General features: G+C 31.6%; 4 protein-coding genes across 4 annotated transcripts; all 4 read left to right on the top strand.

Annotated features, from left to right (window-relative positions):
* Positions 1–7,263: 7,263 nt before the first annotated feature.
* On the top strand, positions 7,264–8,799 carry LOC110991740 (cytochrome P450 6k1). The gene has a single exon (XM_022257213.2). It carries the CDS (start codon positions 7,279–7,281, stop codon positions 8,779–8,781), a length of 1,503 nt encoding a protein of 500 aa, XP_022112905.2. The 5' UTR covers positions 7,264–7,278; the 3' UTR covers positions 8,782–8,799.
* A 2,984-nt stretch (positions 8,800–11,783) lies between these two features.
* LOC110991734 (cytochrome P450 6k1) lies at positions 11,784–13,822 on the top strand. Its single transcript, XM_022257206.2, has one exon. The coding sequence runs from the start codon at positions 11,823–11,825 to the stop codon at positions 13,320–13,322; it is 1,500 nt and encodes a 499-aa protein (XP_022112898.2). The 5' UTR covers positions 11,784–11,822; the 3' UTR covers positions 13,323–13,822.
* Positions 13,823–14,032: 210 nt separating this feature from the next.
* On the top strand, positions 14,033–16,546 carry LOC110991753 (cytochrome P450 6g1-like). Its single transcript, XM_022257236.2, has one exon. The coding sequence runs from the start codon at positions 14,584–14,586 to the stop codon at positions 16,081–16,083; it is 1,500 nt and encodes a 499-aa protein (XP_022112928.2). The 5' UTR covers positions 14,033–14,583; the 3' UTR covers positions 16,084–16,546.
* A 640-nt stretch (positions 16,547–17,186) lies between these two features.
* Positions 17,187–18,851, top strand: LOC110991738 (cytochrome P450 6B5-like). Its single transcript, XM_022257210.2, has one exon. The coding sequence runs from the start codon at positions 17,222–17,224 to the stop codon at positions 18,719–18,721; it is 1,500 nt and encodes a 499-aa protein (XP_022112902.2). The 5' UTR covers positions 17,187–17,221; the 3' UTR covers positions 18,722–18,851.
* Positions 18,852–26,137: the final 7,286 nt, after the last annotated feature.

The following is a 26,137-nucleotide window of genomic DNA, read 5'->3' as shown; positions in this document are numbered from 1 at the left end:
AAGCTGGTTTTGTCACGATGTTTTTCTTCACATTCGAGCAAATTGGTGCACAGCCGGGGACTGAAACTGCAATCTCAGGAATGAGAATCGCACGCTGATGCCAGTTTGTGTAGCTTTTGAATATATCACGTGATTGTAGCGGTAGATTCTAGTTGTGACTATAGCGGTATCTGTGTGATGATGTGGTGACATGTGTTTAGATCGTTAAAGCCTCTTATTTCATAAAATAATAGAATGTAAAAATTAAAAAAAAAACTACAGCCGCTCCAGGCTGATTTTAATCCATAGCCAATGTGTTAAAAAATGGCCGGAAATAATTATATACATACTTTAATTTACTATTCAGTATTCATAATATTAACATTGCCATAATTTTGTTTCGCTTTTTATTGAGGTAGACCTATTTGTTTGTACACTGTGTGACTGTGTATGTTATAAGATTTAGGTATATTAATATATTTTTTAATGTTCTGAATGTAGGATAATTGGTGTGGGTATGGTAATTATAATAATAATGTGTCGTTCTATCGAATTAGTAATAACTGTAAAGATAGAATAATTATGTGGAACAATTAAATGTTTTAAAGAATCATACAGAACATTGACTTTTTTTGTAACAACATTGTATGTATTTTGTCTGACTTAGGTACGAAAGCCTACACTAATTTATACTCATAATAACATAATATTTTGTGCGTTATGTAAATTTTATTTAGTATTCAATTGAATAAGCTTGATATTTTCATTAGGAAATAATTTATAATTGCAATATGATTTATAGTTGTATTTGAATCATTTTACATTAGTATTTCATAGGTATCTACTAAAAAATATTAATTGTATCTTGAGGTGAAAAAAGTAGCGCCTAGTAATTTTATGAACTCATACTGCAACGCAAAAACTGCTATATATTTTGCAGGAGTATTTTATAAACAGGACGGATTTGAAGGACTTCTAACTAGGCGCTTAAGTTTGTGTATTCAACTAAATAACACCATGGGGCTAGTAAGTAGATTGAAAAGGACAAAATTTAAATTCAAAATTCGAAATAGATAGTGTATTAAAACTAATTTTAAAATTACAATGCTTCAGCGCACTCCGCAAAACGGACTGTTGAATTTTTAACTACGGCAGATCAGAAAAAAAGAGTGGCGGAGAGTTTATTGCCAGTTCTTCTCTTCCGTTCTACGCTCTTGATTTGAGAACTGGCAGTAAATGTAAAATTAGACGTTCATAAGTGTACATTATGTTACCTATATGAATAAATGATTTTTGGGTGTTTGTTTGTTAAGATAATGAGTCATCCGCCATACAGTCCTGACCTACCCCGCCACTTTCATTTATTCCCAAGAACTAAATATAAAATTCGAGGTATTCGCTTTAAGATCCCTGAAGATAAGGTGAAAGCGTACGAAAATGTCATAGAAGAGACCCCTAAGGAACAATGGGTCCACTGCTTTTCTTAGTGGTTCCAGCCAATGCAACGATGTATATAGAGGAACGAAGATTACTTCGAAAATCAATAAAAGTATTGGCCACTCTCTACATTTAAGCCGTTTTTCATTTTCTAAACATTTTCAGTGTTACCTAGGTGTGACACATCGGTGTAATTTATTGTATGTTGATTTTGTAAATTGTAATGGTAACTTGTGAAAATTACCGAGCAATTGTCTGAAGACGCGTAATCAACCAAACACTGTGTTCCGATCGGAGACAGAGGTTGATGATTTAAGCGGCAGTCGTTTGGTTTAGTTGGTTTGTAATCTCGTAAATATTTTTTTTTGTATATTAACTGAATCATTTAATCTTGTTTGACAAATTCACTGAGTCGTTGTTGTTAAAAATATTCATCTAGTAGGGAACTGTTTATATAGAACTTTAGATTATTTTATTTTTAAGAAAGTGTTGTTTACAGAAAGTGACTAAATAGGGATAAAACACAATAAATTACACAAAATTGGCGTTAAGTAAATATTACGCAGCCTGTAGAAATATAAAAGCAAATATAATACAATACTCTATGATGCTAAAAAGGAAAACAAAAGCAGATAAAAATAAACATTTTTTGAATACATTATTTACATTTATTCACGGTGATATAGTCATAAGCTAACATAACTTAAATATTTATGAGATTTAAATAACATTATGTAAAATCTTCGGCAAGTGCTTAAAACGACCTCTTATTTTTAAGTCAAATAGCTTTGTTTATAATAGATATCACAAAAATATTAAAAGTTAAACGATACAATACTGTTTTAACTATAAGAAATAATTCATCAAGGAAATTAGTTTTAAACAAGTTTGCTAATTTAATATTACAAAAGCTACTTAATACAAAAATCAAAAGGAATGGTCGGTACGTGCCGATAAAAATAATATATGATAGCATTATATGTACGTATATAATATATTAAATACCATTTGAATATATACCTCAATTCAACACCAATACCACTTCTGTTTAGAACATGTGTACCAGGTTATGAGGTACAGAAACAAAGAACAATAGTTTTATATACTACATACCGACCATATTATTATGTGATAATCTCTTTGGGTTAGCCTCTTATTTACCACCAATAGCCATGCCCGTATGGCAATCCATGTCCATACCATCCATAACTGGGCCAGCCATAGTACCCATAGTGGGGGTAGTATCCGTACCCGTAGCCCCCATAGCCTCCATAATGACCCCAACCCCCATAGTGACCACCCCAACTTGACGCGGCAGGTTGTAAGTCATCTTTTTCTAAAGTCAAGTCTTTTTCTAATGCTAAGTCTTTTTCTGGTGAGACTTCAGCTGGGGCTGCCAGAGCCACCGCGATGATGGAGCTCAACATAATTACACACAAGACCTGAAATTGAAGTATTATCTTAGAAGTGCCAAATGGTTTGATTAGAACAATCAGAGAAGACATCATCTTATCTCCTCTAAGCCTATTACTGCAGAAAGCACACCGTAACAACCCAAAACATATATTGTACTCAAACTAACTACAATATACAATTTAATAAAAAATACTTTGAAATTAATGTAATAACTTTTTATATACATACAAATACATTTTTGTTATCATAATAGTTTTATTTCACTTAGTTTTCTTAGTTTTTAATTACTTCCTTTCAGATTGTTAGACACAGACTGAATGTATCTAATCAATGTAATCTAATCAATTTCAAGATTTATTTTACAATTAATACTTTACAGGTATTGAACAATTCTTGATTTTACTTGATTCTCTATTAACCTTTGGTTATATAAATGCATTACTATTATGGATCCCTATTTTCGATCGATCCAGTAGTTTTCGTGTGAAAATATTACAAACATACTTACAAAAACACAAATGTTTCCTCTCTATAATATAAGTATAGATATAACTTAACACTATCAAGACTTATTGCTTTTACAAATGTGACTTCTACTATACATGTAGTCTTCGAGTCACTATTAAAAAAAAACTTAGTGTGCCTATTAGATGCGAACCGATCACCGGAATCTTAATTTAATGTCGGTAATTATAAAAAAAACACTAAACGGGAAAAATACACTAAAAAAATAATTTTCGAATAAAACATATAAACAGTTTTAATATTTCATAATTAAATGTTCTTACCTTGCAAGCCATATTGTTTTCGCGGTATTGTATCTGTGGGCAGGTGTACACTGATGGTGTCTTGACATACAATCACTTTATATTGTCACCGCGTCCTAGAGGCAACGGATGACTGACCACCTTCCTTCATTAGATGCCAATGACCTCCATGGTGTCTTCACAAGACTCTGTACTAAAGGTTTGCAAGGACATTGCCTCAAAATCGTCTTGCTGGTCTTTACCAGTTTCGACTTCGCAAAAAATTCTTAGGTATGAATACAGAGATCTAACCATAATACATTTTGTAAACATGATTATTTTATTGTTCTTAATAATTCCAAACTTTAATATTTTTATACAGTTATATAAACAATCTCATACTTAATTACTCTTGTTAAGTAAATAATATTACATTAAATATAGTTTCTACACAAATATTGGTTTATTGATTAGGGTGGTATTTAAGTTTGTAAATGAGCCTGTGATGTATTGGATCCGTTGATAGTTTTTAATTTCTATGTTTTGTTATATTGATTATATCAACACATTCAAATTAGACATTGATATATTGAATAAAATAATTTCGTATGATAGTGACACTTATCTCGTTATCTAAAAGTATTTTAAAATATGTACAAAAATAAATAAGGAAAATTACGGCATAAAGATTACTCTATGCCATAATTTTCCTTATAAATATTATTAAAAGAGATTTTAGTTCTTAATATTTTTTACTTAATAGGAGGGATACGGGTAGGAGGCTCACCTGATGTAAAAAGATACCGCCGCCCATGGAGACTGACATTAGTCAGAAGGCTCGAAAGTGCGTTGGCGGCCTTTCGAAAATTGATACGTTTTTTTCTTGAAGAATCCAGTTGGTCGGAACCAAGTCCAATTGGTTCGGAAATACTTCAATGGGAAGCTGGTTTTAAACAGCGGCAAAACGCATTATATGAAATTATAAACATTATATCTTATATGATGTTAATATATAATATATTTAAAACATTATATAATTTATAATTAATATAATATATTTAAATGCTTCATTTTAGTCGTTTTCTATTAATTATACCAATGTTTTCTCTCGTTTTGTTATTATACACCTCGTGACAATAATCAGGCGAATCTTGAGTAAATAAATAGATTTCTTAGATATTTCATAAAATATTTTAAAAAATATTTATTATAACATGCCATGCGCTAGTTTTAACAATTCTATTACCTTGACAATACCATTGATTCGTGTTCGGTTGTGTCACAAATAATTTGTCTGAATTTTATTAAATTTGTATTAACGGCTTGGCATTAGAAATAATACTGAAATGGTTTATCTGATCAAATACAATAAGTATACTTATTTAGAGGTTTAGGGCCCACACTAATTTTATTATTAATAAAAATAAGATTATAAAATAATAATATGTTATTATCATGCCATAGGGTGTCTTCTGGGCGGCGATTGTAAGGGTAGAAAACCTTCCACAAAAGGTATATAAGATGGCATTCAATTTCTTTGAGTAATATTAAGTTTGTTTAAATGTTAGAAGTACTAGAAGATAGTTATGTAAGTATAGGATAATGTGTTTGGTCTTATATCGGGACATTAATTTAATATCTCTGTCTCCACGTCAAAATGTTAAGTTATAAAAAGGCTTAAAGTACTATAGGTCCATAAAGGACTGTTTTTTATTTGTTTTACCAGCGTGTAAGACATTCAATTGTTTAATTATGCCTCTTCCTTTCGAAGGCTCATTACAACTGTCATTGAAAAAGTTAATTACAAGCGATTGTTCCGTAGTTACTTCTCCTTATAAATTACTATAGAATTGTTCATAAAAGTATATAATTTTATTTGCTGTTACCGCTAATGATTAACATATTAAGTATAAATAATAATTAGGCAGTATAACTAAAGGCAATAAAGAATAACTTGAGAAAATGATTTGTGTTTTTGGAAGACCCATACATGTGAATGTAGACTAACTAAAGTTATCTTTATTTATTTAAATATGAAAGCTTGCAAACCCTCAGCACATTGATACAAGTGAAATAAAATATTACATATATTTAACGTGATAGCGTTATATGCAAACATAACATACACAAAGAGAAAAAAATTTATTATAAAAACTAAAGGAAAACAAAGAAATTTCTATTGTGATATGAGCATTTATAAGAATGCATAATGTGGATATCAGTTCAGTTTTTGCCACAACGCGTTCTTCGGAAAGGAGGGACAAATGATATAATTTACTAAATGTACATAGATTATTTGTAGTGAATACAACTATTCAAAATTATCGTTAATAACTCTTTATCTTAATTTTAAAAATATTATGAGTTTTGATATATATTTCATATATCGCCAAGGATTTTGATTCTTCGTCAATCACTGTCTTCGCCGTATTCTGGGCATCTATTGGCCTGGAAAAATCTCTAACGAGCAACTTTGGGAGCGCTGCCGAGAAACCCCGATCAGTCAGCAGATCAAGAGGCGTAAGTGGAATTGGATAGGTCATACCAATCATATTATATATAGCGAAAGCGTGGCCTTCCCAAGCAAACCTAGCGCCGTACAGTAGCAGACGAGGCAAAGAGAGCTGGTAAGAGTTGGAGCGAGGTGAAATACGAGGCCCAAGACCGAACGCGATGGAGACTCACTGTGAACGCCCTCAGCCCCACCTAGGGGTTATAGGAAATTAACACAAGGATTTCGATACTTCTGGAATTGAAACCAGAAACCCTCTGACGTACCTATACTAAAGTACAACTTGCATAACTAAGATGTAAACATAGCGACGCTACATTTCTCGTTTCTCAATGGATTACAAGGCGATTCAACTGTCAAAAATGATACAACGACCGGCGAAAAATACCGATTACAACGTGCTTTGAATTATATATGAAACATACGATTGTTTTCATAGAAATGTCAGCCTTATTAAGTTAAAATGAATGTGTTTATTGGCTTGACAACATTTAACAATGCGCAAACTCTGTTAAATAGTTTGAAAAAACTTCTCAATGAAAATGCAACACACTTAGAATTTTTATTATCTCTTAACAATAACTTGATACAGTTAGCCGATTTTGGGTTTATACGTCCGTACGTATTTAGGTCATATTAAATAGAAAAAATGCAATCTTAGCCTAGTAGCTTTAGCGTGCAAATACCATCCCTGAGGTTGCGGGTTCGATCCCCGGCAATGCACCAACGGACTTTTTATGTGCGGATGTGCGGTGAAGGAAAACATCGTGAGCGAACTAAACCGGCTTGCCTGAGAACCAAAAAGTTGAAGGTGTGTGGACAAGAGGCTGATCGTCTAGTTATCTATTAGATTCGGGCCCAGACCAAAACCAGTTGTAGCGCCAGCGATTTATTTGATATTTTAAATAGAAAAATGAAAATGAATCCTTTATACTGTTACTAACTACTAATGCTTTGCTGGATTTATAAAAAAATGTTCCTATTGGCTTTTGTAGTCTGTAGATAATTAGAATAACTAAATAATCTTAATTATAATCTCATTAATCTTTTAAAACTTGCGAGTCATTAATTACCAAACTATGTATATTAAATCTGATAACTTGTTGATACGTGTAAATGACCTAAGACGATCACTATATATACATGTGTCAATTTACATAACGCTTTATAACACTTTAAAATATTAATATGTTCACACTGATTTTATTTGGGCTAAGTTTTGTATTATTATTAATTTATTTAAATGGCAAATACAACGAGATATATTGGCGTAAACGAAATGTTAAATTTCATCCACGCAACAAAGTGGCTGGTGTTTTTTGGGATTTCATAACACAAGACAAAGCTGTTTTTGAGATTTTGTGTGAACTGTACAAGGATTATAGAAACGAGCCCGCTGTGGGCATTGGAGGAATATTAACTCCGACGTTGTACGTTCCAGATCCAGTTAACATACAACATGTCATGACGTCTGACTTTAATTCCTTCAACCATAGAGGAATAGATGCGAACGAGGGAGATCTTTTAGCTGATAATATCTTATTAATGCATGGTAATCGGTGGAAGCTAATGCGACAGAACATGACGCCACTATTTACATCGAAAAAATTGAAATCAATGTACTACATCATTGACAAAAGTGCAGTAGACTTTATCAAATTATTGAAAACAAATCCCGATCTTTGGAATGGAAAGTCCTTTGATACGCTTTCTTCATTCTGCAGTGCTGCTGTTGGTGCTGCTGTTTTTGGAGTGAGCACAAAATCAATTTTTGATTCACCATTCTTGAACATGGCTCGCAATGCTCTAGAGCCAAATATTGTAAGCAATATAAAATTTTCTCTGGCAAATATAAGTACTAGCCTGTTTAGAATGTTAAACATCAAACTTTTTAAAAGGCACGAGAAATTTTTCATCGGTGCAATAAAACAAGTGATAAAGGAAAGAAAACAAGACAATGTTAAAAAACACGATTTCGTGGATATTTGTGTTACGCTACAAAACTCAGGCAAATTAGTAGATAAAGATACGGGCTTGGAAATGACAGCAACGGATGAACTTTTAGCGGCTCAAGCATTTTTCTTCTTCGTTGCAGGCGTCGAACCGACAGCAACTGCAATTTTTGCTACTTTAGTTGAATTAGGACGGAATCCAGAACATCTAGCAAGATTACAAGAAGAAATAGATGCGTCATTTGCTGAACATAATAATGAAATGCCGTATGATGCTGTAGTCGGAATGAATTTCCTTGATATGGCTTTAAATGAAGCGTTACGCATGCACCCACCAATTGGATTTTCATCTAGACAGTGTGTAAAAGATACCGTACTTCCTACAGGGAATATTAAAGTAGATAAAGGTACTAGGATTTTCACACCTATATTTGAACTTCATCATGATGAAAGGTATTACGAGGAGCCAGAAGTTTACAAGCCAGAGAGATTTTCTGCTGAAAATAGACATAAAATTGCTGATATAACTTATATGCCTTTTGGAAAAGGAAACAGAATTTGTGTTGGTATGAGATACGCCACATTACAAGCTAAAGCAGGGCTTATACACCTATTGCGTAACTTTACAGTCAAAACTGTAATTGAAGATGGTGGAATGAGGTACAGCAAGCAACAAGTACAAGTAAGGCTGGATAACGTAGATGTGGAATTAATACCACGTCAAAATATATCTGTATAAAATGTTATCATCATAAAATAGTTATTATTAATTAATCATGTCTATGCCTTCTTATAATTTATTTTTACCTTAAGTACATACATATAATTAGAATAAAATATATGCAATTTGTACATACTAAACATTACAGTTGGTATACAAATTTACTATTAAACATTTATTGTTTAAATATATGTAGTTTGATTTATTTATTTATAACCGCCAAGCAATGTGTGGTCTCGAGATAAGGTGCGGGCGGCATGCGCAAACAGAATGATTTTAATATAATAATACCTATAATTAATAAGTTTATGAAGATAAAGTTAAATCTGACAAAAGAATTACAAAAAATACCTAAAATTACATAGAAAACAAAAGAAGCGCGTAATAAAAGAATGCACTACTTGTGCGCACGCACAGATTGCACACTCCATTAAAAGAATATCTACTTTTTTGCTACGTCTTAAATCTCTGTGAACAACAATGTTCAATTTACACAAGATACATACTTAGAGAGAATTGTAGTGCTGTAGACGATCACTGAACTCTAAATATGATTAAGAAAACAATTACTAATATACGCATAAGTTCTGTTACAAATGAAATGCATATTTTTTGTAAATGAATAAATGTGATATTATTAAAATGTATACCTATATATTTGTAAAATCTCGCCAAAAAATAAAAAAATATTCTATTCGAAATGGCCAGCATCTGGCTTTTACAGGCCTTTAATCTGTTTGGCCAGGAATCGATGGGTTTACGCACTGTTTCGTTACTGCTTGCTCCAAACATTTAAGAGACTCCAATGTCGCCACGTCGTTGAGAGTATCCCATGTCCTCCAAAAGTGACTATAAAGTGAAGTCTATAGGGTTGACGTCTGGACTAGATGAGGGCCAGTCTTCAGCTCTTATAAAGTTAGGAACGTTGGTTTCAAGCCAGGCTTGGGTAGTTTCTACCTTGTGACCAGAAGCAGAATACTGCTGAAAAGTCCACGGCATATTTTTAAAAAGTGTATTGCTCAGAGATTTCACAACATGATCCAAGATTGTAAATTGATACACTTTGGCTAAAGTATTCACTCCTTTTTCACAAACATGTAGTTGTGTGTGACTCCTTGATGAGACACGCCACACCAAACCATCACTTTAATTAGTAATTATTACATCACGCTGCCACTCAGATTTCTTCTTGTCTTTGACAGACGAAGTTTTGCTGTATATGTTCATAGTAATCTATACGAACCTATGGCTGATACCAAGTTTTGAAATGTCTGGAATATGACCGACGGCTCCATACCCACTATATGCAAGGCGATCACTGCAATCCTATTTTCTTTAACACCATAATATAATTTGATAATGTACACGAAAAAATATGTGAAATGGCGCAAAATCAAAAGAAGTTTTTAAAATAACATACGTCTTCAAATTCATTAAAAAGTTGAAAAGAAGGAAAGTTTTGATCTAACAGTATTTATAGACAGACTAGTTATACTGATTATATAGTAAATGATATCTTGTAGTGTCACTGTTTTATATTTATATATAAGTCGATTTTTTTTATAACAATAATTCAACATTCATTCTGTCTTCGGGCTCTAGACCAGGGTTTAATATAATCACGATCTCCTAATAATAATTATTGTTGTAACATTATTTGTTACAAAATTTGAACATAGTAAATACAAGTTTATTTTATTTATAATGGGACCCGAAATAATACATTTATGATAAACCAAGCATGACTTTTGACCTACCTAGTTAATGACATGTGCCGCAACATTTTGTTTTTTTTGTTAATAGGTATTTGTAATATTTGATTATGAAGTTAATAATAAAATATTTATTGTTTAATTTTCCTCAAGTGAGTCATCTATTTACTTATATGAATATATTTAATTTATCGATTTTAATATTTATTAATAAACAGATTCGTCTTTAACAGGATATTCTTCAAGCCTTTATAAACAGCTAACAGTTTTTATCAGTATATTTTGGTAAAAACGGCTGCTTATTAAATCGATTGAAATATAGATCAGACATTTAACTGTATTTATTTCTCAGAATTTTACATACGAGTAACGGAATATTTGTTATTCTGTAATTATTGTAAAAAAATACCTATCACAATTGCACCTTCATATTCCCACGGCTATTGATAAAAATGCTAATGCTCATATTATATAAGTGTGGGGGTATATACAGTTAAATGAAACAACAATTAGTTGAAATATGATTATATAGATTTTTCATTAAATTTTAAAATATTGTGCACCAGAATCACTTAACATCAGGTACGCCACTTATCTACTTGTTTGCCTCTACAAAAAGTAGAACAAAGCCTGTGTGGCATAGACTTATGTTACAGGTAGTTTGTAAACACACACACAGGAAATTATCTTCAATCCATTACTTAATTGATATACATAATGTTAGAGTCATGATGACAAGCAACATCTTTATATTTATGTATATCATACACATTAATAGTTCAATTAGCCACCGCTAAGAAGAAATAAATGAGGATCATTTTTATTTACGTCATAAAGAAATAAATGGGCCTTAGCTTCAGTTGCGTCCTGACTTTCTTTGATCATTTTAATTTTACAGACAGCTACTGCTGATTGATTGATGATCTCTGTGTCTGACACATGCTATCGAGTATTTTGTTTGAGATATGCCATATTCCTTAAGATGCTTCTCTTATAGTAGGAGCAAATACTTTTTTACAAAAAGAAAATTCCATTGTTACGTCCGTGATTCGAAGGCACGACCTCAGGGGTGAACGTCACACACTTAAGACTTAGATCAACACTGCTTTAAAAAAAATGGTTTATAATAAAAATAAATAATATGTCTTAGTTCACACAAAAACTATATATTTCATACTTGAAAGTTATTGTAGGTACAGTTAGATATTCGGACGAACATTATGTACACATTTATGATAAGAGTGTTTACAATTATATTTAATCTCAATAATGACTGTGATATCTTTAGTAATCGGTTATAAATTATACCACAAACTATGGATACTTAGTGCTATTCGAACCTTGAACATGATCGCTCTTGTTTTGTTATTCGTTGCCGCTATTATATTTCTTATTTACCTTAATGGTAGATACAATGAATTTTACTGGAAACGACGGAATGTTGCTTTTCATCCTCGAAACAAAGTTACTGGAGTATTCTGGGACTTCCTAACGAAGGATAAGGCCTTATTTGAAAACCTGTGTGAAATCTATAAGGAGCATCAACGTGAGCCAGCGGTTGGAGTTGGTTCATTTCTGACGCCGACTTTGTATGTTATCGATCCAATTAATATGCAACATGTTTTATCATCGGATTTTAACTCATTCAATCACCGAGGACTGGAAATTAATGAGAGTGATATTCTCGCAGATAATATTCTTTTTATGAATGGAAATCGATGGAAACTAATGCGACAGAATATGACTCCACTATTTACATCTTCCAAGTTAAAATCGATGTACTATATCATAGATAAGAGTGCTGTAGACTTTGTAACTGAATTAAAGAAAAATCCTCAACTTTTAAAAGCCGATACATTTGACACATTATCTACATTTTGCAGTGCTGCAATTGCGGGAGCTGTGTTTGGCGTTAGCTCCAAATCAATTTTCGATTCTCCTTTACTTGATATGGCGAGAGACGCTATCCAACCCACTTTAATGAAGAACCTTAAGTTTGCTCTTGGAACTTTAAGTACACCTTTATTTAAAGCTCTTAACGTAAGGATTTTTAAAGATTATGAAGAGTTCTTTATTGGGACTATAAAGAAAATATTGAGAGAACGAGAAATTGAAAATACTAAAAAACATGATTTTGCAGATTTGTGCATTCAAATTCAAAAAGCTGGTAATATGTTTGATAAAAGTACGGGCTTAGAGCTAAGCCCAACTGATGAGCTGTTAGCTGCACAAGCATTCTTTTTCTTCGTTGCTGGAGTAGAACCAACAGCAAGCGCAATATTTTCAACCCTAGTTGAGTTGGGACGCCATCCGGAGTATTTAGCGAGAGCTCATAAAGAAATCGATGAAAGCTTTCAACTGAATAACAATAAAATATCTTACGATATCGTTAATGAAATGAAGTTTCTAGATATGGCATTGAGTGAGGCAGTTCGTCTACATCCACCCATAGGGTTCTTAACAAGACAATGCATTAAAGACACAGTCCTTCCAGTCGGCAACATAAAGGTAGATAAGGGAACAAAGATTTTCACACCTATTTTTGAAGTCCACCACGATGAAAAATACTTTCCCAATCCTGAAGTATATGAACCTGAAAGATTTTCCCCAGAAAATAAACATAACATAGCTGATTCAACGTACATGCCATTCGGGAAAGGTAATAGAATTTGTGTTGGTATGAGATATGCCAGTCTTCAAACTAAGGCTGGCTTGATACATTTATTGCGTCACTATTCAGTAAAAACTACTATTAAAGAAGGAGGAATTAGGTATAAAAAAGAGCAGGTACAAGTGCGACTTTTTAATGTAGATGTAGAATTGATACCGAGGCAACACATCAAGTAGTTTTTGGTATATAGTAAATTTACCTCAGCCAAAAACAGAACTTTACCTTTGTAAGAGGTTTTTTAATAACATTATGTAATGAGGAAAAGTATATATGATAATTAAAAAACTTGTGATATAACATTCATGTATTCGATTTTAATTTTTAATAAAATGTAAAATACAAGAAGTCGTATCTTATTTCAAGATGATCAAAATTAGAAAATAGCCTTGATATAATAAATTACTGAACAGGATTCTGTCTTGAAGAAAATATGCTTCGTCTTTTCGTGCTTCTCGATTACTGGTGGTTTTTTTTATAGAACAGGGGGCAAACGGGCATGAGGCTCATCTGATGTTAAGTGATACCGACGCCCATGGAAACTCTCATGTAGTCTCGTGAAACGTGTCTTGTCTTGTGCCTGCTACAGCAACTCTCCAGCAGTTGCAATAGCCGATATATGTATACTATGTAAATTCAATACAAACATTCAATAAAAAATCATAATATGATGCAATTATATTTTATATTCACTTATCAGCTATATACATTGTATACATCTTCCTGATCCTTTAAAACTTGGCGACTTCAAATTAGAGGAAATTAGAGGAATTTACTAGAACCTAGATTTGATGAATATAAAAATTTATTCTCAATTTAAATCCAGCTTCTTGAATGGCAGCCATCGCCACTGTGGGCTTGCTTGCCATCCCGTTGGTTGCGGTGACACTTTTTTCATAATTGTTTGTTAAAATATAATGGACACTTCATATAGACATTTCCATTTCTTCGTCTTCCGAACAAAAAGAAACACAACGAACCGCCAAAACAATGTTTTCAACTTTTTAAATCATTTATTTTACTGTCGATGTAGGACGTCCCGTGCGAAACTCAAAACATGTGATTAATTACCGATAAATTTGGTTAATCTTGCTTATTTTGAAAGGACGTTAGCAGTCATTTGGTGGGCGGCTTATGGTGATTCTGTTTTTAGTTGTCATTACATATTCTTAAGTTAAAGATCCGCCGGCACTAGCAAAACTAAACCTTGCGACCTCACCAATACTAAAGCCAATTGATAGATTTTTATGATCATATCTAATCTGAGCTATCTGTCTAAACTAACGATTTTCCAGGCGAATATATCGCACAATAAATTTTTAGTGAACACCCTTTGTATGTCTAAGCAAAACATGACAAACAAGTCGTTATTATTAGTAATTTTTATTACCAGAAAAACAAGGGTAATGGGTTTGTTCGCCATTAATTGTAATCGTTATAATGATTTCACTCGTATTAATTTTTTGTGCCTTACTATATTTAATCATTTATTTTATTGGTAAAAACAACGAACTGTATTGGAAAAAACGAAATGTGGCTTTTTATACGAAAAATAAAGTTACAGGAATTATGTGGGATTTCTTAACGAAAGACACTCCACTTTTCAAAACTGTTTGTGAAGTATATAAAGAGTATCGGAACGAACCTGCTGTTGGCATAGGATCGTTTTTAACACCATCCTTGTATGTGATCGATTTAAATAATATTCAACATATATTATCATCAGAGTTTCACTCCTTTCATTATAGAGGATTGGATACCAACAAAAAGGACCTTCTTGCAGATAATGTTTTGTTTATGAAAGGAAATAGGTGGAAACTAATGCGACAAAATATGACACCGCTGTTTACTCCTACAAAATTAAAAGCCATGTTCTATATTGTAGATAAAAGTGCTAGGGATTTTGTTATTCATCTGGAAAACAATCCAATGCTTCTTAAAGGTAACGCTTTTAATACAATATCCTCATTTTGTAGCGCTGCTATAAGTGCTGCTGTATTTGGTGTGACTGCCAAATCAATTTTCGATTCGCCTTTTCTTATGGTTGCCAAAAAATCTTTTAATTCCACATTTATTAAGGACCTTAAATTTGTGATAGGTATTTTTAGTAATAGATTATTCGAGCTTCTAGGATTTACTATGTTTCATGACCATGAAAAGTTTTTCATTAATACAATAAAACAGGTATTAAGAGAACGTCAAAGCTCTAATGTAAAAAAACACGATTTTGTTGATTTGTGTGTTAATATACAAAACTCTGGGGACTTATTGGATAAAGAAACAGGATACAAAATCACCCCAACTGATGAAATTTTAGCTGCTCAAGCTTTTTTCTTCTTTGTCGGTGGAGTTGAACCTACAACATCAGCTATGTTTACGACTCTCGTGGAACTTGGAAAAAATCCTAAGATTTTGGAGCGACTTCAAAATGAAATCGACGAGACATTTAGAAAAAACAATAATGAACTGTCTTATGAATTAGTAATGAATATGATTTATCTTGATATGGTGTTAAGTGAGGCTTTAAGAATGCATCCACCAATAGCTTTTTTGATGAGACGCTGCGTACGAGACAGCGTTCTTCCTGTAGGTAATATTAAAATCGAGAACGGTACTAAGATATTTATTCCACTCTATGAGAGGCATCATGATGAAAAACATTTCCCGGAACCAGAAGTATTTAATCCTGAAAGATTTTCCCCAGAAAATAGACATAAAATAAATGATTTGACTTATACACCATTTGGCAAGGGTAATAGGCAATGTATTGGAACAAGGTTTGCTTTGTTACAAACGAAAACAGGATTAATTCATTTGCTCCATAACTTCTCAGTCAAAACTCTTATAAAAGACGGTGGAATAAAACACCGCCGCGAGCAACTTCAAGTAAGATTGGATAATGTAGATCTGGAATTTATCCCAAGACGTAAAAAGATATAATAATATAAAAAATTGTTTATTAATTATAAATAAATAAAATGTGTAAGATGTGGGCACTTTTCAGTAAAAATAATACCTGTGTCAGTGTCCCACCTCAAACATAACAAAATCATAAATTTAATCTTTTATTTTAACTGATTTCAACACTCGTATGTGATAATGGAAAATGTAACTACGGATTAGCTCTCAGAAACATATCCAACACTGCGTAAGGTGTGTTCATAAGTCGTATTGTGTCGTAGATTGATATTTGGATGTTTAAGGTATTATACTATTATTGTTACTATGAGTACGTTTAGTATTTTACATAATATGATAGCTGTAGAATGAGAACATGTTTCAAATATTCTTAGTTATAATAAGTATTTCCTAATTACTTTTTATGTTAATTTTTATTGTGTGCAAGCCTATATTGAATTAAAATTGTGTTAAGTACAGTGCATATTAAATATATTAATCTAAAATATTATTTTTATTATTATTTGCCATTGTTGTTCATATAATACGTTCATCAAATATAATAAAATAGATTTTATTTACCTATCACACTTGAAAATTTAAAGATAATGCTAAAATAAATTCATACAACATCTTATAAGTTCATTTAACTTATCATTTTTAGACTTTATATCTTAGGTTAACATAACATAATTTGTATACATAAGATACAGTTATTTGTTATTTTGTGCGTTACGAAGAAAAATATAGTGGGTCTGTTTAACGCAATCAGTGTCCATAACAAATACGATATTTGCAAAATATATTTACTATACCGAAGCTTAACATTTTACTTTGTAGTAATGGAATAATAATAATTCAGTGCTCCCATCGTTTATTATATGAGCAAAAAAAATAAAAAATTGAGATCGAAAATAGCGGACGGCAGAAGTCTCGACTCTCTCTATTTTTTTTTAACAAAATAGCTGTACAGCGTTCTAGGCTATGCCTGACACTTGTATTCGATGTAAGTTATTATCGATATTAGCGCCACAGATGTGCGATTTATTGCGGTTTAAAATCTATGTAACCTGACTGCGATAAGAATTTATTATATATTTTACGATTATGTAATAAAAACGTCGTTTTAGATGCTAAGTGGCCTAACGGCACGATTATTTTTAATGTTTAAACATCAGTCATGGGTGTGGCTCTAGTTTTGCTTTTTGGTATTTTCGTCTTGTTTCTAATTTACCTTAATGGCAAATACAATGAATTTTATTGGAACAGGAGAAATATTAAATTTTATCCAAAAAATAAGGTAACTGGACTGTTTTGGGATTATGTGACAAAGGATAAATCATTTTTTGAAAACTTTCGTGAGCTATATAGAGAATACCGAAATGATATAGCTGTTGGAATTGGAGCATTTTTAACACCAGCTCTATACATTGTAGAACCAACTAATATTCAGCATGTACTGTCTACCGATTTCAATGCATTTAACCACCGAGGTATCGATGTGAATGAAAGGGATAAACTGGCGGACAATATACTCTTCATGAAAGGTAACCGTTGGAAGTTGATGCGTCATGCGATGACACCCCTTTTTACTGCATCGAAATTGAAGTCGATGTTCTACATAATTGATAAAAGTGCAGCTGATTTTATAATACTGCTTAAAAATAACCCTCACCTTTGGGAGTCCAAAACATTTGACACCATCTCATCATTTTCCAGCGCTGCAATAGGCGCTGCTGTCTTCGGTATCTCTACACACTCTATTTTCGATTCTCCCTTTCTCAGTATGGCCCAGGAAGCACTGAAGTCCACGGTAATCACTGATCTTAAGTTTGCCTTAGCAAATATCAGTACATCATTATTCGAAACCCTAGACATTGCAATCTTTAAAGATCACGAAAAGTTTTTTATCCACGCAATCAAGCAAGTAATTAGGGAACGAGAAAAGGAAAACAAAAAGAAACATGATTTTGCCGATTTGTGTATCCAGATACAAAATGCTGGAACAATGATCGACAAAGACACAGGCCTGCAATTAGAACCGACAGACGAACTTTTAGCCGCTCAAGCATTCTTTTTTTTTATTGCTGGCGTTGAACCAACGGCTTCGGTAATATTTTCTACTTTAATTGAATTAGGACAGCATCCCGAATATTTAGAAAGGCTTCACAAAGAAATCGATTTTACATTCAATAAGAACAATAATAAACTGTCTTATGAAATTGTTAGTGAAATGAAATTTCTTGATATGGTGTATTCCGAGTCGTTGCGATTACATCCGCCAATAGGTTTCTTAAGAAGACAATGCATTCAAGATTCAATACTTCCCGTTGGTAATTTAAAAGTAGAAAAAGGAACTAGAATATTTACTCCCGTATATGAGATCCATCATGATGAAAAATATCACCCCGATCCCGAAATGTTCTATCCAGAAAGATTTTCTCCTGAGAATAAGCATAATATATCTGATGCAACATATATGCCGTTTGGAAGAGGAAATAGGATTTGTGCAGGTATGCGATATGCAACCCTTCAAACAAAAGCTGGTATCATTTATTTACTGCGACATTTCACTGTGAAAGCTATTATAAAGGAAGGAGGGATAAGATATCGCAAACAGCCTGTGCAAGTGAGGCTTGACAATGTTGACATTAAGTTTATCCCAAGAACAAATATATAAAGAAACCCAAGAAAATATTTAAAAAAATCCGAGTCCCAAAGACATTAAAATAATAGTATGTTATTAGAAAACGCAAAACTTTGTTATTAAAGATTTACTAGTTGATTAAGTCAAATAAAATTAGAAACTTTTTTGTATTTTATTTTAATAAATTATATAATTATTAATTAGTCTGTAGTTCTTGACTTGATTCATTTCATTAACGTAGGCTTAGACATAGATATTATAAATACTGTTGTACAACACCATAGTCGCTGTTAAGACCAGACGAACGTTGTCTGAAGTATTCTGCAACATTACCACTCATACTGCCATAGGGGATGCCTCCTGTAATGTTGAAAAAATATCACAAAACAAGCACTCCGATTAAAATAAACCATGGACATACAGCAATATTTTTAGTTACGTTATCTTGGTAATACAAGACAAATACTGTTGTTCGATTACTTGTTTATATTTTTAAAGGAATTTCTATTATTTTATTAAGTATTAGTGTGAAATGAAAAGTATATATCGATCTAAATCTGGTTGAGTAGTCCATCGTCATTTTGGAACACATCGCTCGTTATAAATTGGAAGGCGTTTATTTTTGATTTGCTTAAGACAATAGACAGTGATAGTTTCACATTAAATTCCACATAAAAGTTGATTTTATTTTTTTGATAAAAACTGTTAATAAAAATATTTTATATAACACATTTGGGTTATTGTAAGGGTGCGTCCACATCTGGCGAATGTGCAGCTCGCAAACGGTTCGCGAGCACGCGTGCATTTTTGCTGTACAATTTTTTTCCGTCGCTTAAAAATACTATCCCTGAGTGACATATGCTGGACTTAATTTAATAATATTTAGAAAACAAAATATATCGAGCCGTGGGAAAAGAACAACTTTCTGTTTTTATTCATAAACATACAAAAAAATTGGTGGCAAAATAAGGGTGACAATTACCATAGGAAATGCCAGGTGCGGGCAGGGGAAGCTGCCCACCACTGTCTGCTCGTGGTGCTGCAATGGCAAGTACCACTAGGCAACAGAGAAACACAGCGATCTGAAATTATTTAGTTTAAAATATTATATACATTAAGAACGTTTAATTCTTAACTGCGCGGATTACTTCTTAGAGTTAAGATATTTTTCAGTTAGAAAATGAGTACTGAAATAATGATTTCAACTTTATTCATAAGTATTTTTTTATAAACATTATAATTATTTGTGTATGATATATAAAGGACATATGCGTGATATTTTAAATCGGGAAGTTGCTATGAAGGCTTTTAAGACCTTGCTTTCAGAGGTCAAAAGCTTCGCATGACCTAGTAGAGAACGCTAATAAGTATATATTCACACAAACACATACAAGTATGTGACATGTTTGATAACAGCTGTTTCATTTATATAAAATATGCCTACACAAATATGATTATTTAATGTAAAAACTTCTTAATCAGTTAATATCTGATGTATACATTATGTTTTTGAGTGTGCTTTTCAGCAATGGCGTGTGAGAGACTGGAACATAAAGATACATATTTGATTTAACGATTATGACAAAATTAACGCCATCCCTTGCTGCAAGTTTTTTGGCGTTATTTACTGATTTTGTTCACACAATTGAATTAAAAACATCACTACACATATGAGATATACCAAATAATTTCATATGTATTAGGTACATAATATTATTTATGCGTTATATCATCAAACATTTGTCTAATGTCTGTCTGCCCTACATCGCTAGTTACTTTCTCGATGTGTACTTAATTTAATTTTTATAATATAGTTTTACGAGACTGTTACTATTAATAAGAAATATAAAATGTTATTCAAGCAAAAGCAATAGTACGGAATCATTATTTTAATAAACGTATAAAGCTAAGACACTACGACTAATAAAAAAGTATAATGGGATCAGTAAGCATGCTGCAAATTTAATAAAAAACGCGGGAACGTGTGTTTTTCGATATATTCTTCTTTTAATTATTCTCTGTAGAAATGATGTTAGAATTTAGTAAGTTAACGAAGTTAAGTTAAAGAAGTTAGTTAACCCAAGCTTGCAATTTCAGAGAGGCTGGCTAACAAATATAACTACTCGTTAGTTTAAAGGAAAATAAACATTTAATTATTACAATTGGTTCACAATGATGTAATAAAAAAACATACCTGCCGAATCGTTGACATTGCAAGAACTACGCGCGTGCGCAGTTACGATCTCTGTTTATATCGAGATGCGGCCGTCAAAATCTTAGGTTGTTTAACAACTAGTTGACCAACAAAGTTTAATGCTTTATATATTATTAAGTCCTATAATTGCAGCTATAGAAAATAAAAGATAAATTTAAGAAAACAAAACCCTCCAAAAGAATCACCTCCTGTTTTTAGAACTGTCATACATAAAAAGCCGTGTGAAAAATAACGAATCATTATGAGCAATAATAAAAATGAATTTAGTTTTACGAAATTTTACATTTTTTTAAATTTTGTTATACCACATATTATATCTTACAAATCGATTGGATAAGGCTAACCTAAAACCTTGACACCTAAATACCAATACTTGTTAGAGTCAAACCGTTCAAGAAATAATGTACAGCAAGATCGGAGCATATTATTTTTTACACAGAGAGAGACATATTTAGAATAATCAAATATATAGCTATGATCTTTGTCATTCAGGGAAAGGCATGTATTAAAAAATTTATTAAAATTGGTTTAGCAGTTCCAGAGACAAATAAACATACTAACTTACAATAACTTTTGAAGTGAAACTTCTTAAGAATCGTTGTGATTTCAAACCGGATGCAACGAAAAAGCGACAGTAAAAAGAGACAGAAACATTAATTCATATGATTTAACGTGGGAGAAAATGAGATAGATAAACTTCTTTCGAATCGTCGTGATTTCAAACCGGATGCAGCGGTAAAGAGAGACAGAAACATCAATTCATCATATGATTTAACGTGGGAGAAAATGAGATAGGAGGCATTATACAGCCTCTATTTACTGCCGCTTTTTTTTTGATCGAATTTCAAACTTTCGTTGTTTTAGTTTTTGTCAAATTAAAGATTTATATTAAACTTATAAATTAAAATGTATAATTAAAATATACTGTTTTTAAAGAACACACACATTTAGATAGTGGAAAATGATTAATTTATATTTGTTTTTGAAGGTTTCACTTCTACCATGTGTGAATTGCACAAATGTTTTTTTATAATAGGTATGGAATATAATATAGAACTATACAGTATTTAATACAAGAATTCGCGCGCAGTAGTTTTCTGCATCACGCAGTCTTTATGAGATTCATCCAGCAGACCTTTTGAATTGCTCAAAATATCCATACCATGTACCAGAGAATTAGAGCAGAGTAAATGGAGTTCAGGGTGAGTTGATAAGATTCTATTTTACCAGTGCTTTGCAGCGACAGTCATGTCTCTGTAAAGTTAACGTAATTTTAATTTAATTTCTCATTTATATTTATTTGCATGCAACCTACTATAATTATGTCATAATTAAAAGAAATATTAGTATTTGGTATTAAATAGGTATGTGTGGGTAATTACATATAATATTTAAATTCGCTATACATTATATATATATTTATTATACATATGAAATTCAACTTTTTAAATCAATAACTGACGAACAACAATACGTCATAGGAAATAAATTATATATATGGCATATAAAAATATAATGTATTGCTGAAATCGATATTGATTTATTCAAACCGTGGTTTTTAAACAAAAAATCTTAAAACTTATAATTAACCAAAAACTAACGTGATGGTAAGTCATGAATCAATCAATCAAAATCAATTACTTACCTGAAATAATTATAGAAACATCATTTAGAGTTTTTTATTTTATAAAAGTTCTTCAAAACAATTAATTTAATCTTATTCCAAAGTTGAAATCGAAAATATTGTTACAAAAAAAAATCCTGTAAAAAATTCAAGTGACAACACGCGCCTTTTTCCACAGACTAACAAACACTGAAAATTACAAATAAATAAAACGTCAGGTTTGACACATGACAGATAATTAACAACATAGAAAATTAATAAAACTAAATTCAATAAAACTTATCGTTGACAAGATAAAATATTCCCCTAAATGTCAATCACACATGACATTGTTGTATTATTGTATATACAACTTTCACAATAACTTGTTGTAGTATGTTATGTTACAACTTACAAGCTCTTTAAGTCTACTACTTAGAATTATATAAACCAAAGAAACAAACAAAATAAATTCACTGCCAAATATTAGGAAAATATTGAATCACCAAGGACCGAACCTAAGTTTTAATAAGCATTATGTAATACAAATAGAATACTGCTGTTATGAATAAGATCAGCCAATAACTTTAATGATTTTAATTTCAGTATTATCAATTTGGTATCCGCACCAAATTGATAAAATTTTTAACGCCTTGTGTTTATATAATGCAATGTTTATTATATGCGTAAATAGCTAATGTTTATAAGTTAGTGTTTCGAGAAGTAAAGTTTAAGTAATATTCTATTTCCTCGTTTTTATATATATTTGAATAATATCTATTAAATTAGAATAAATAATTATTATGCCTTCATTTACAAATATGATGAATTTTTCGGACGTGAGGGAAATTGTAAATCAATGTGCCGTTGGATACCTATTACACATATTATTAAATAATGTTTTTAATACATAGCAGCCTATCAGACACGCGATTACATGAGTATCAAACCAGGTCTAGTGGGCTTGGAATATACCGCCGGCTCCGGGTGACTTCTCCGGAAATTTCCTTATGATATTTAAGGCGAGTCAATTATTAAATAACTATTTGTTTAACTTCTACTCTATGTCATTTTGGCATTGGTACTTGCTAAAAATGAATTCTCAGAGTCTTATACTAATTCCTATGCTTCAGTAAATGAGTTAATAGGTTCTTAAATTTCCTAAGACATTATTTAATTTATTTAGAGGTAATGGAGACCGTAAACTATATAATGAATAACCAACATTGCGTACTTAATAAGAAAATGTATTTGTGTAATTATTATTTATGGTTCTAGAAACACGTTCCAAACGCTTTTAAACTTAGGATTGTGGGTCGCCACGAATTTATTTCACGATTGCATTTTAATGATCTCATTATTTGATTTTAGATGTTTAAATAAACCAAGATTTTTGTTTTAATGGTAATATATCAAAACTGACCAGAATTAAATTAAATCTAATTAAATTAAAACAGAAGAAGTAAGTTAACTACCTGTATTAGGCATTGGGCGTTCTATAATAAATATAGTACTTATGACATTTTCTTTTATTAATAAAAAGCCTTAATTAAAAAAAAGTAACTGTCTTCAAAAAAACCGAAAGGTCACATGTTTTGTTTTGTATGTTCAAGCTCCTACTTTTGTATAAGTATTGCTTATTGTCGAATGAAGATATAATTTTAAAAATACCATAATATAATTATTGAAATGAAAATAATTTAACGTCTATCGTAGATAAACGTAACAGTGATTTATTAAGTTTCAAGTTTACATACGAAAGTGAGAAAGCTTTTTAATAGATAAATCGAAAGTCAATTATAAAAAAGAGTAGATACGAGATGCAGATCCTGATGCCAGTGAAGGATGCCAACTTGATGAACCGACCATATTAAAATCCTTACGAACCTTGTTGAACCAAAGACAAATTGAATTGTCTCTCACAACGAAAACGCTTGCAACATAGGTGGGAATGGAGGCAGCACACACCAACCCAACATTCGAAGAATGAAGAATGCAACCAGAGAAACAAAAAAATTGCATATTTCAATTTGTACGTTAGAAAACAATTAGGGTTTCGAAAATATAATCAAAGCAAGTGAAGCGTGAAATTAACTTAATAGTATTGTATCATAGGTATTACGACAAATAACATAAACAATACAAACGAATGAAAGATACAAATAAATATATTTTTATTAACTGGTATTCGGAATTCATTTGCATCAACTGTATTAGAGGCGCTGGACACAGACGGAAATAGATAGTTCGCTCCAGATGCTTTCTACCATGGAGCTCAGACTTGACCTGCCGATTAAAGAGACAGTTCCGAAATATTTCAGTGGGCAGCTGCATCTACGCAGTAGGTGCTTGCTTTAAAAAATGCTCTCTTTTGAACGACGAACGCGAGGTGATACAGTGGAAATTTTATTTTCTGCCACGATGTCCGATTATGAAACTCAGCCGCAGCTATTAATCCAAACAATTTCTCTTTCTCTTTCACCTGTCCAACCTTAATACAGACTTTTAAATAAATATACAATCGGACCAGAGTCAAACATTTACGTCACGATTGTTCAATACGATTGCATTACATAAAGAGGCAAAGCACTGCAACACCAAGTTGCAACTTCAAATGGACCGCCTTGAATTATCTGTGCGAGGTCGCATTGTCCATGGATTATGAGTTTTTTGATACAATTTATTTAGCTTTTAATTATACTATAATATAGTTTCTAACATAATGTAAGGAATAATTATCTTCGTATGTAGTACTTAAAGTATTCAGGTAACAGTATTGATAATAGTAATCATAACTACATAATAAAAATACATTTTGAAGTGAAACATCTTATAAAATATTTACCGTCACATTTTTCGGTTACGCATCATGTTATTCCGTTACACGCATATTTTTCTTGTCTTCTTGGCTTCGAATCTCTTCGAATCAACCTTGGTAGGCCAAGGAAAGAAAAAAAATGTGTGCATGTACTAGTGTACATTTTCTTTCTTGTAAAATCAAAGTAGTCCTATTATATTTGTTTTAAAAATAAATTTCACAATTTTTTTACAATTATTGATATGAACTTTGTAATATCTATTTCTTTACAACTTCAAAAACCCTTTTCTGGGTGAAGGCCAAATAAGTGATAACTAACGATCATATATTATCATGTGACGAAATTACTCTTTTTTGATTATCTAAAGCAGAAGAAAAATTTGATTAGTGATTAGATTCATATTTAATCATTAATTTAAGTTGATAATTAAAATACTAATCATAGAACATTTACATGCGGCCTGCTGAAGGTTGTTATTTCACAACTATTAGATTTACAACAGTTTAGAATATCAGGTAATATTGTAGGGCCAATTGTTTACACAAGAAGACATTATGAAACGAGGATTGATCAAATATTTTCTTTCATCATGTTAAAATTATTTCCAGTTATTACAATAATTGTTTCGAAAACTGTCTAAAGTAATACCGATGCATAACTAACTAGAGGCTCGTCCCAGCATCGCATGGCGGGATTTTAAATAAATATAGCCTGTTATTCAAGGATAATAAAGTATTATAACAGTGATATAATATTTTTAATCGGTCCAGTGGCTTTTGAGTAAATGTACAAATTATATATTAAAAATATTT

Source organism: Pieris rapae, chromosome 16, assembly GCF_905147795.1.
Source record: "Pieris rapae chromosome 16, ilPieRapa1.1, whole genome shotgun sequence".
Classification (NCBI taxonomy): Eukaryota; Metazoa; Arthropoda; class Insecta; order Lepidoptera; family Pieridae; genus Pieris; species Pieris rapae.
The sequence above is the reverse complement of the archived record's forward strand: the minus strand, read 5'-3'. Positions and strand labels throughout refer to the sequence as shown.

What these genes read in the sequence shown, in the direction of transcription:
- LOC110991734 (XM_022257206.2), top strand. Translation starts at nt 11,823, where the DNA reads ATGATCGCTCTTGTTTTGTTATTCGTTGCCGCTATTATATTTCTTATT.
- LOC110991740 (XM_022257213.2), top strand. Translation starts at nt 7,279, where the DNA reads ATGTTCACACTGATTTTATTTGGGCTAAGTTTTGTATTATTATTAATT.
- LOC110991753 (XM_022257236.2), top strand. Translation starts at nt 14,584, where the DNA reads ATGATTTCACTCGTATTAATTTTTTGTGCCTTACTATATTTAATCATT.
- LOC110991738 (XM_022257210.2), top strand. Translation starts at nt 17,222, where the DNA reads ATGGGTGTGGCTCTAGTTTTGCTTTTTGGTATTTTCGTCTTGTTTCTA.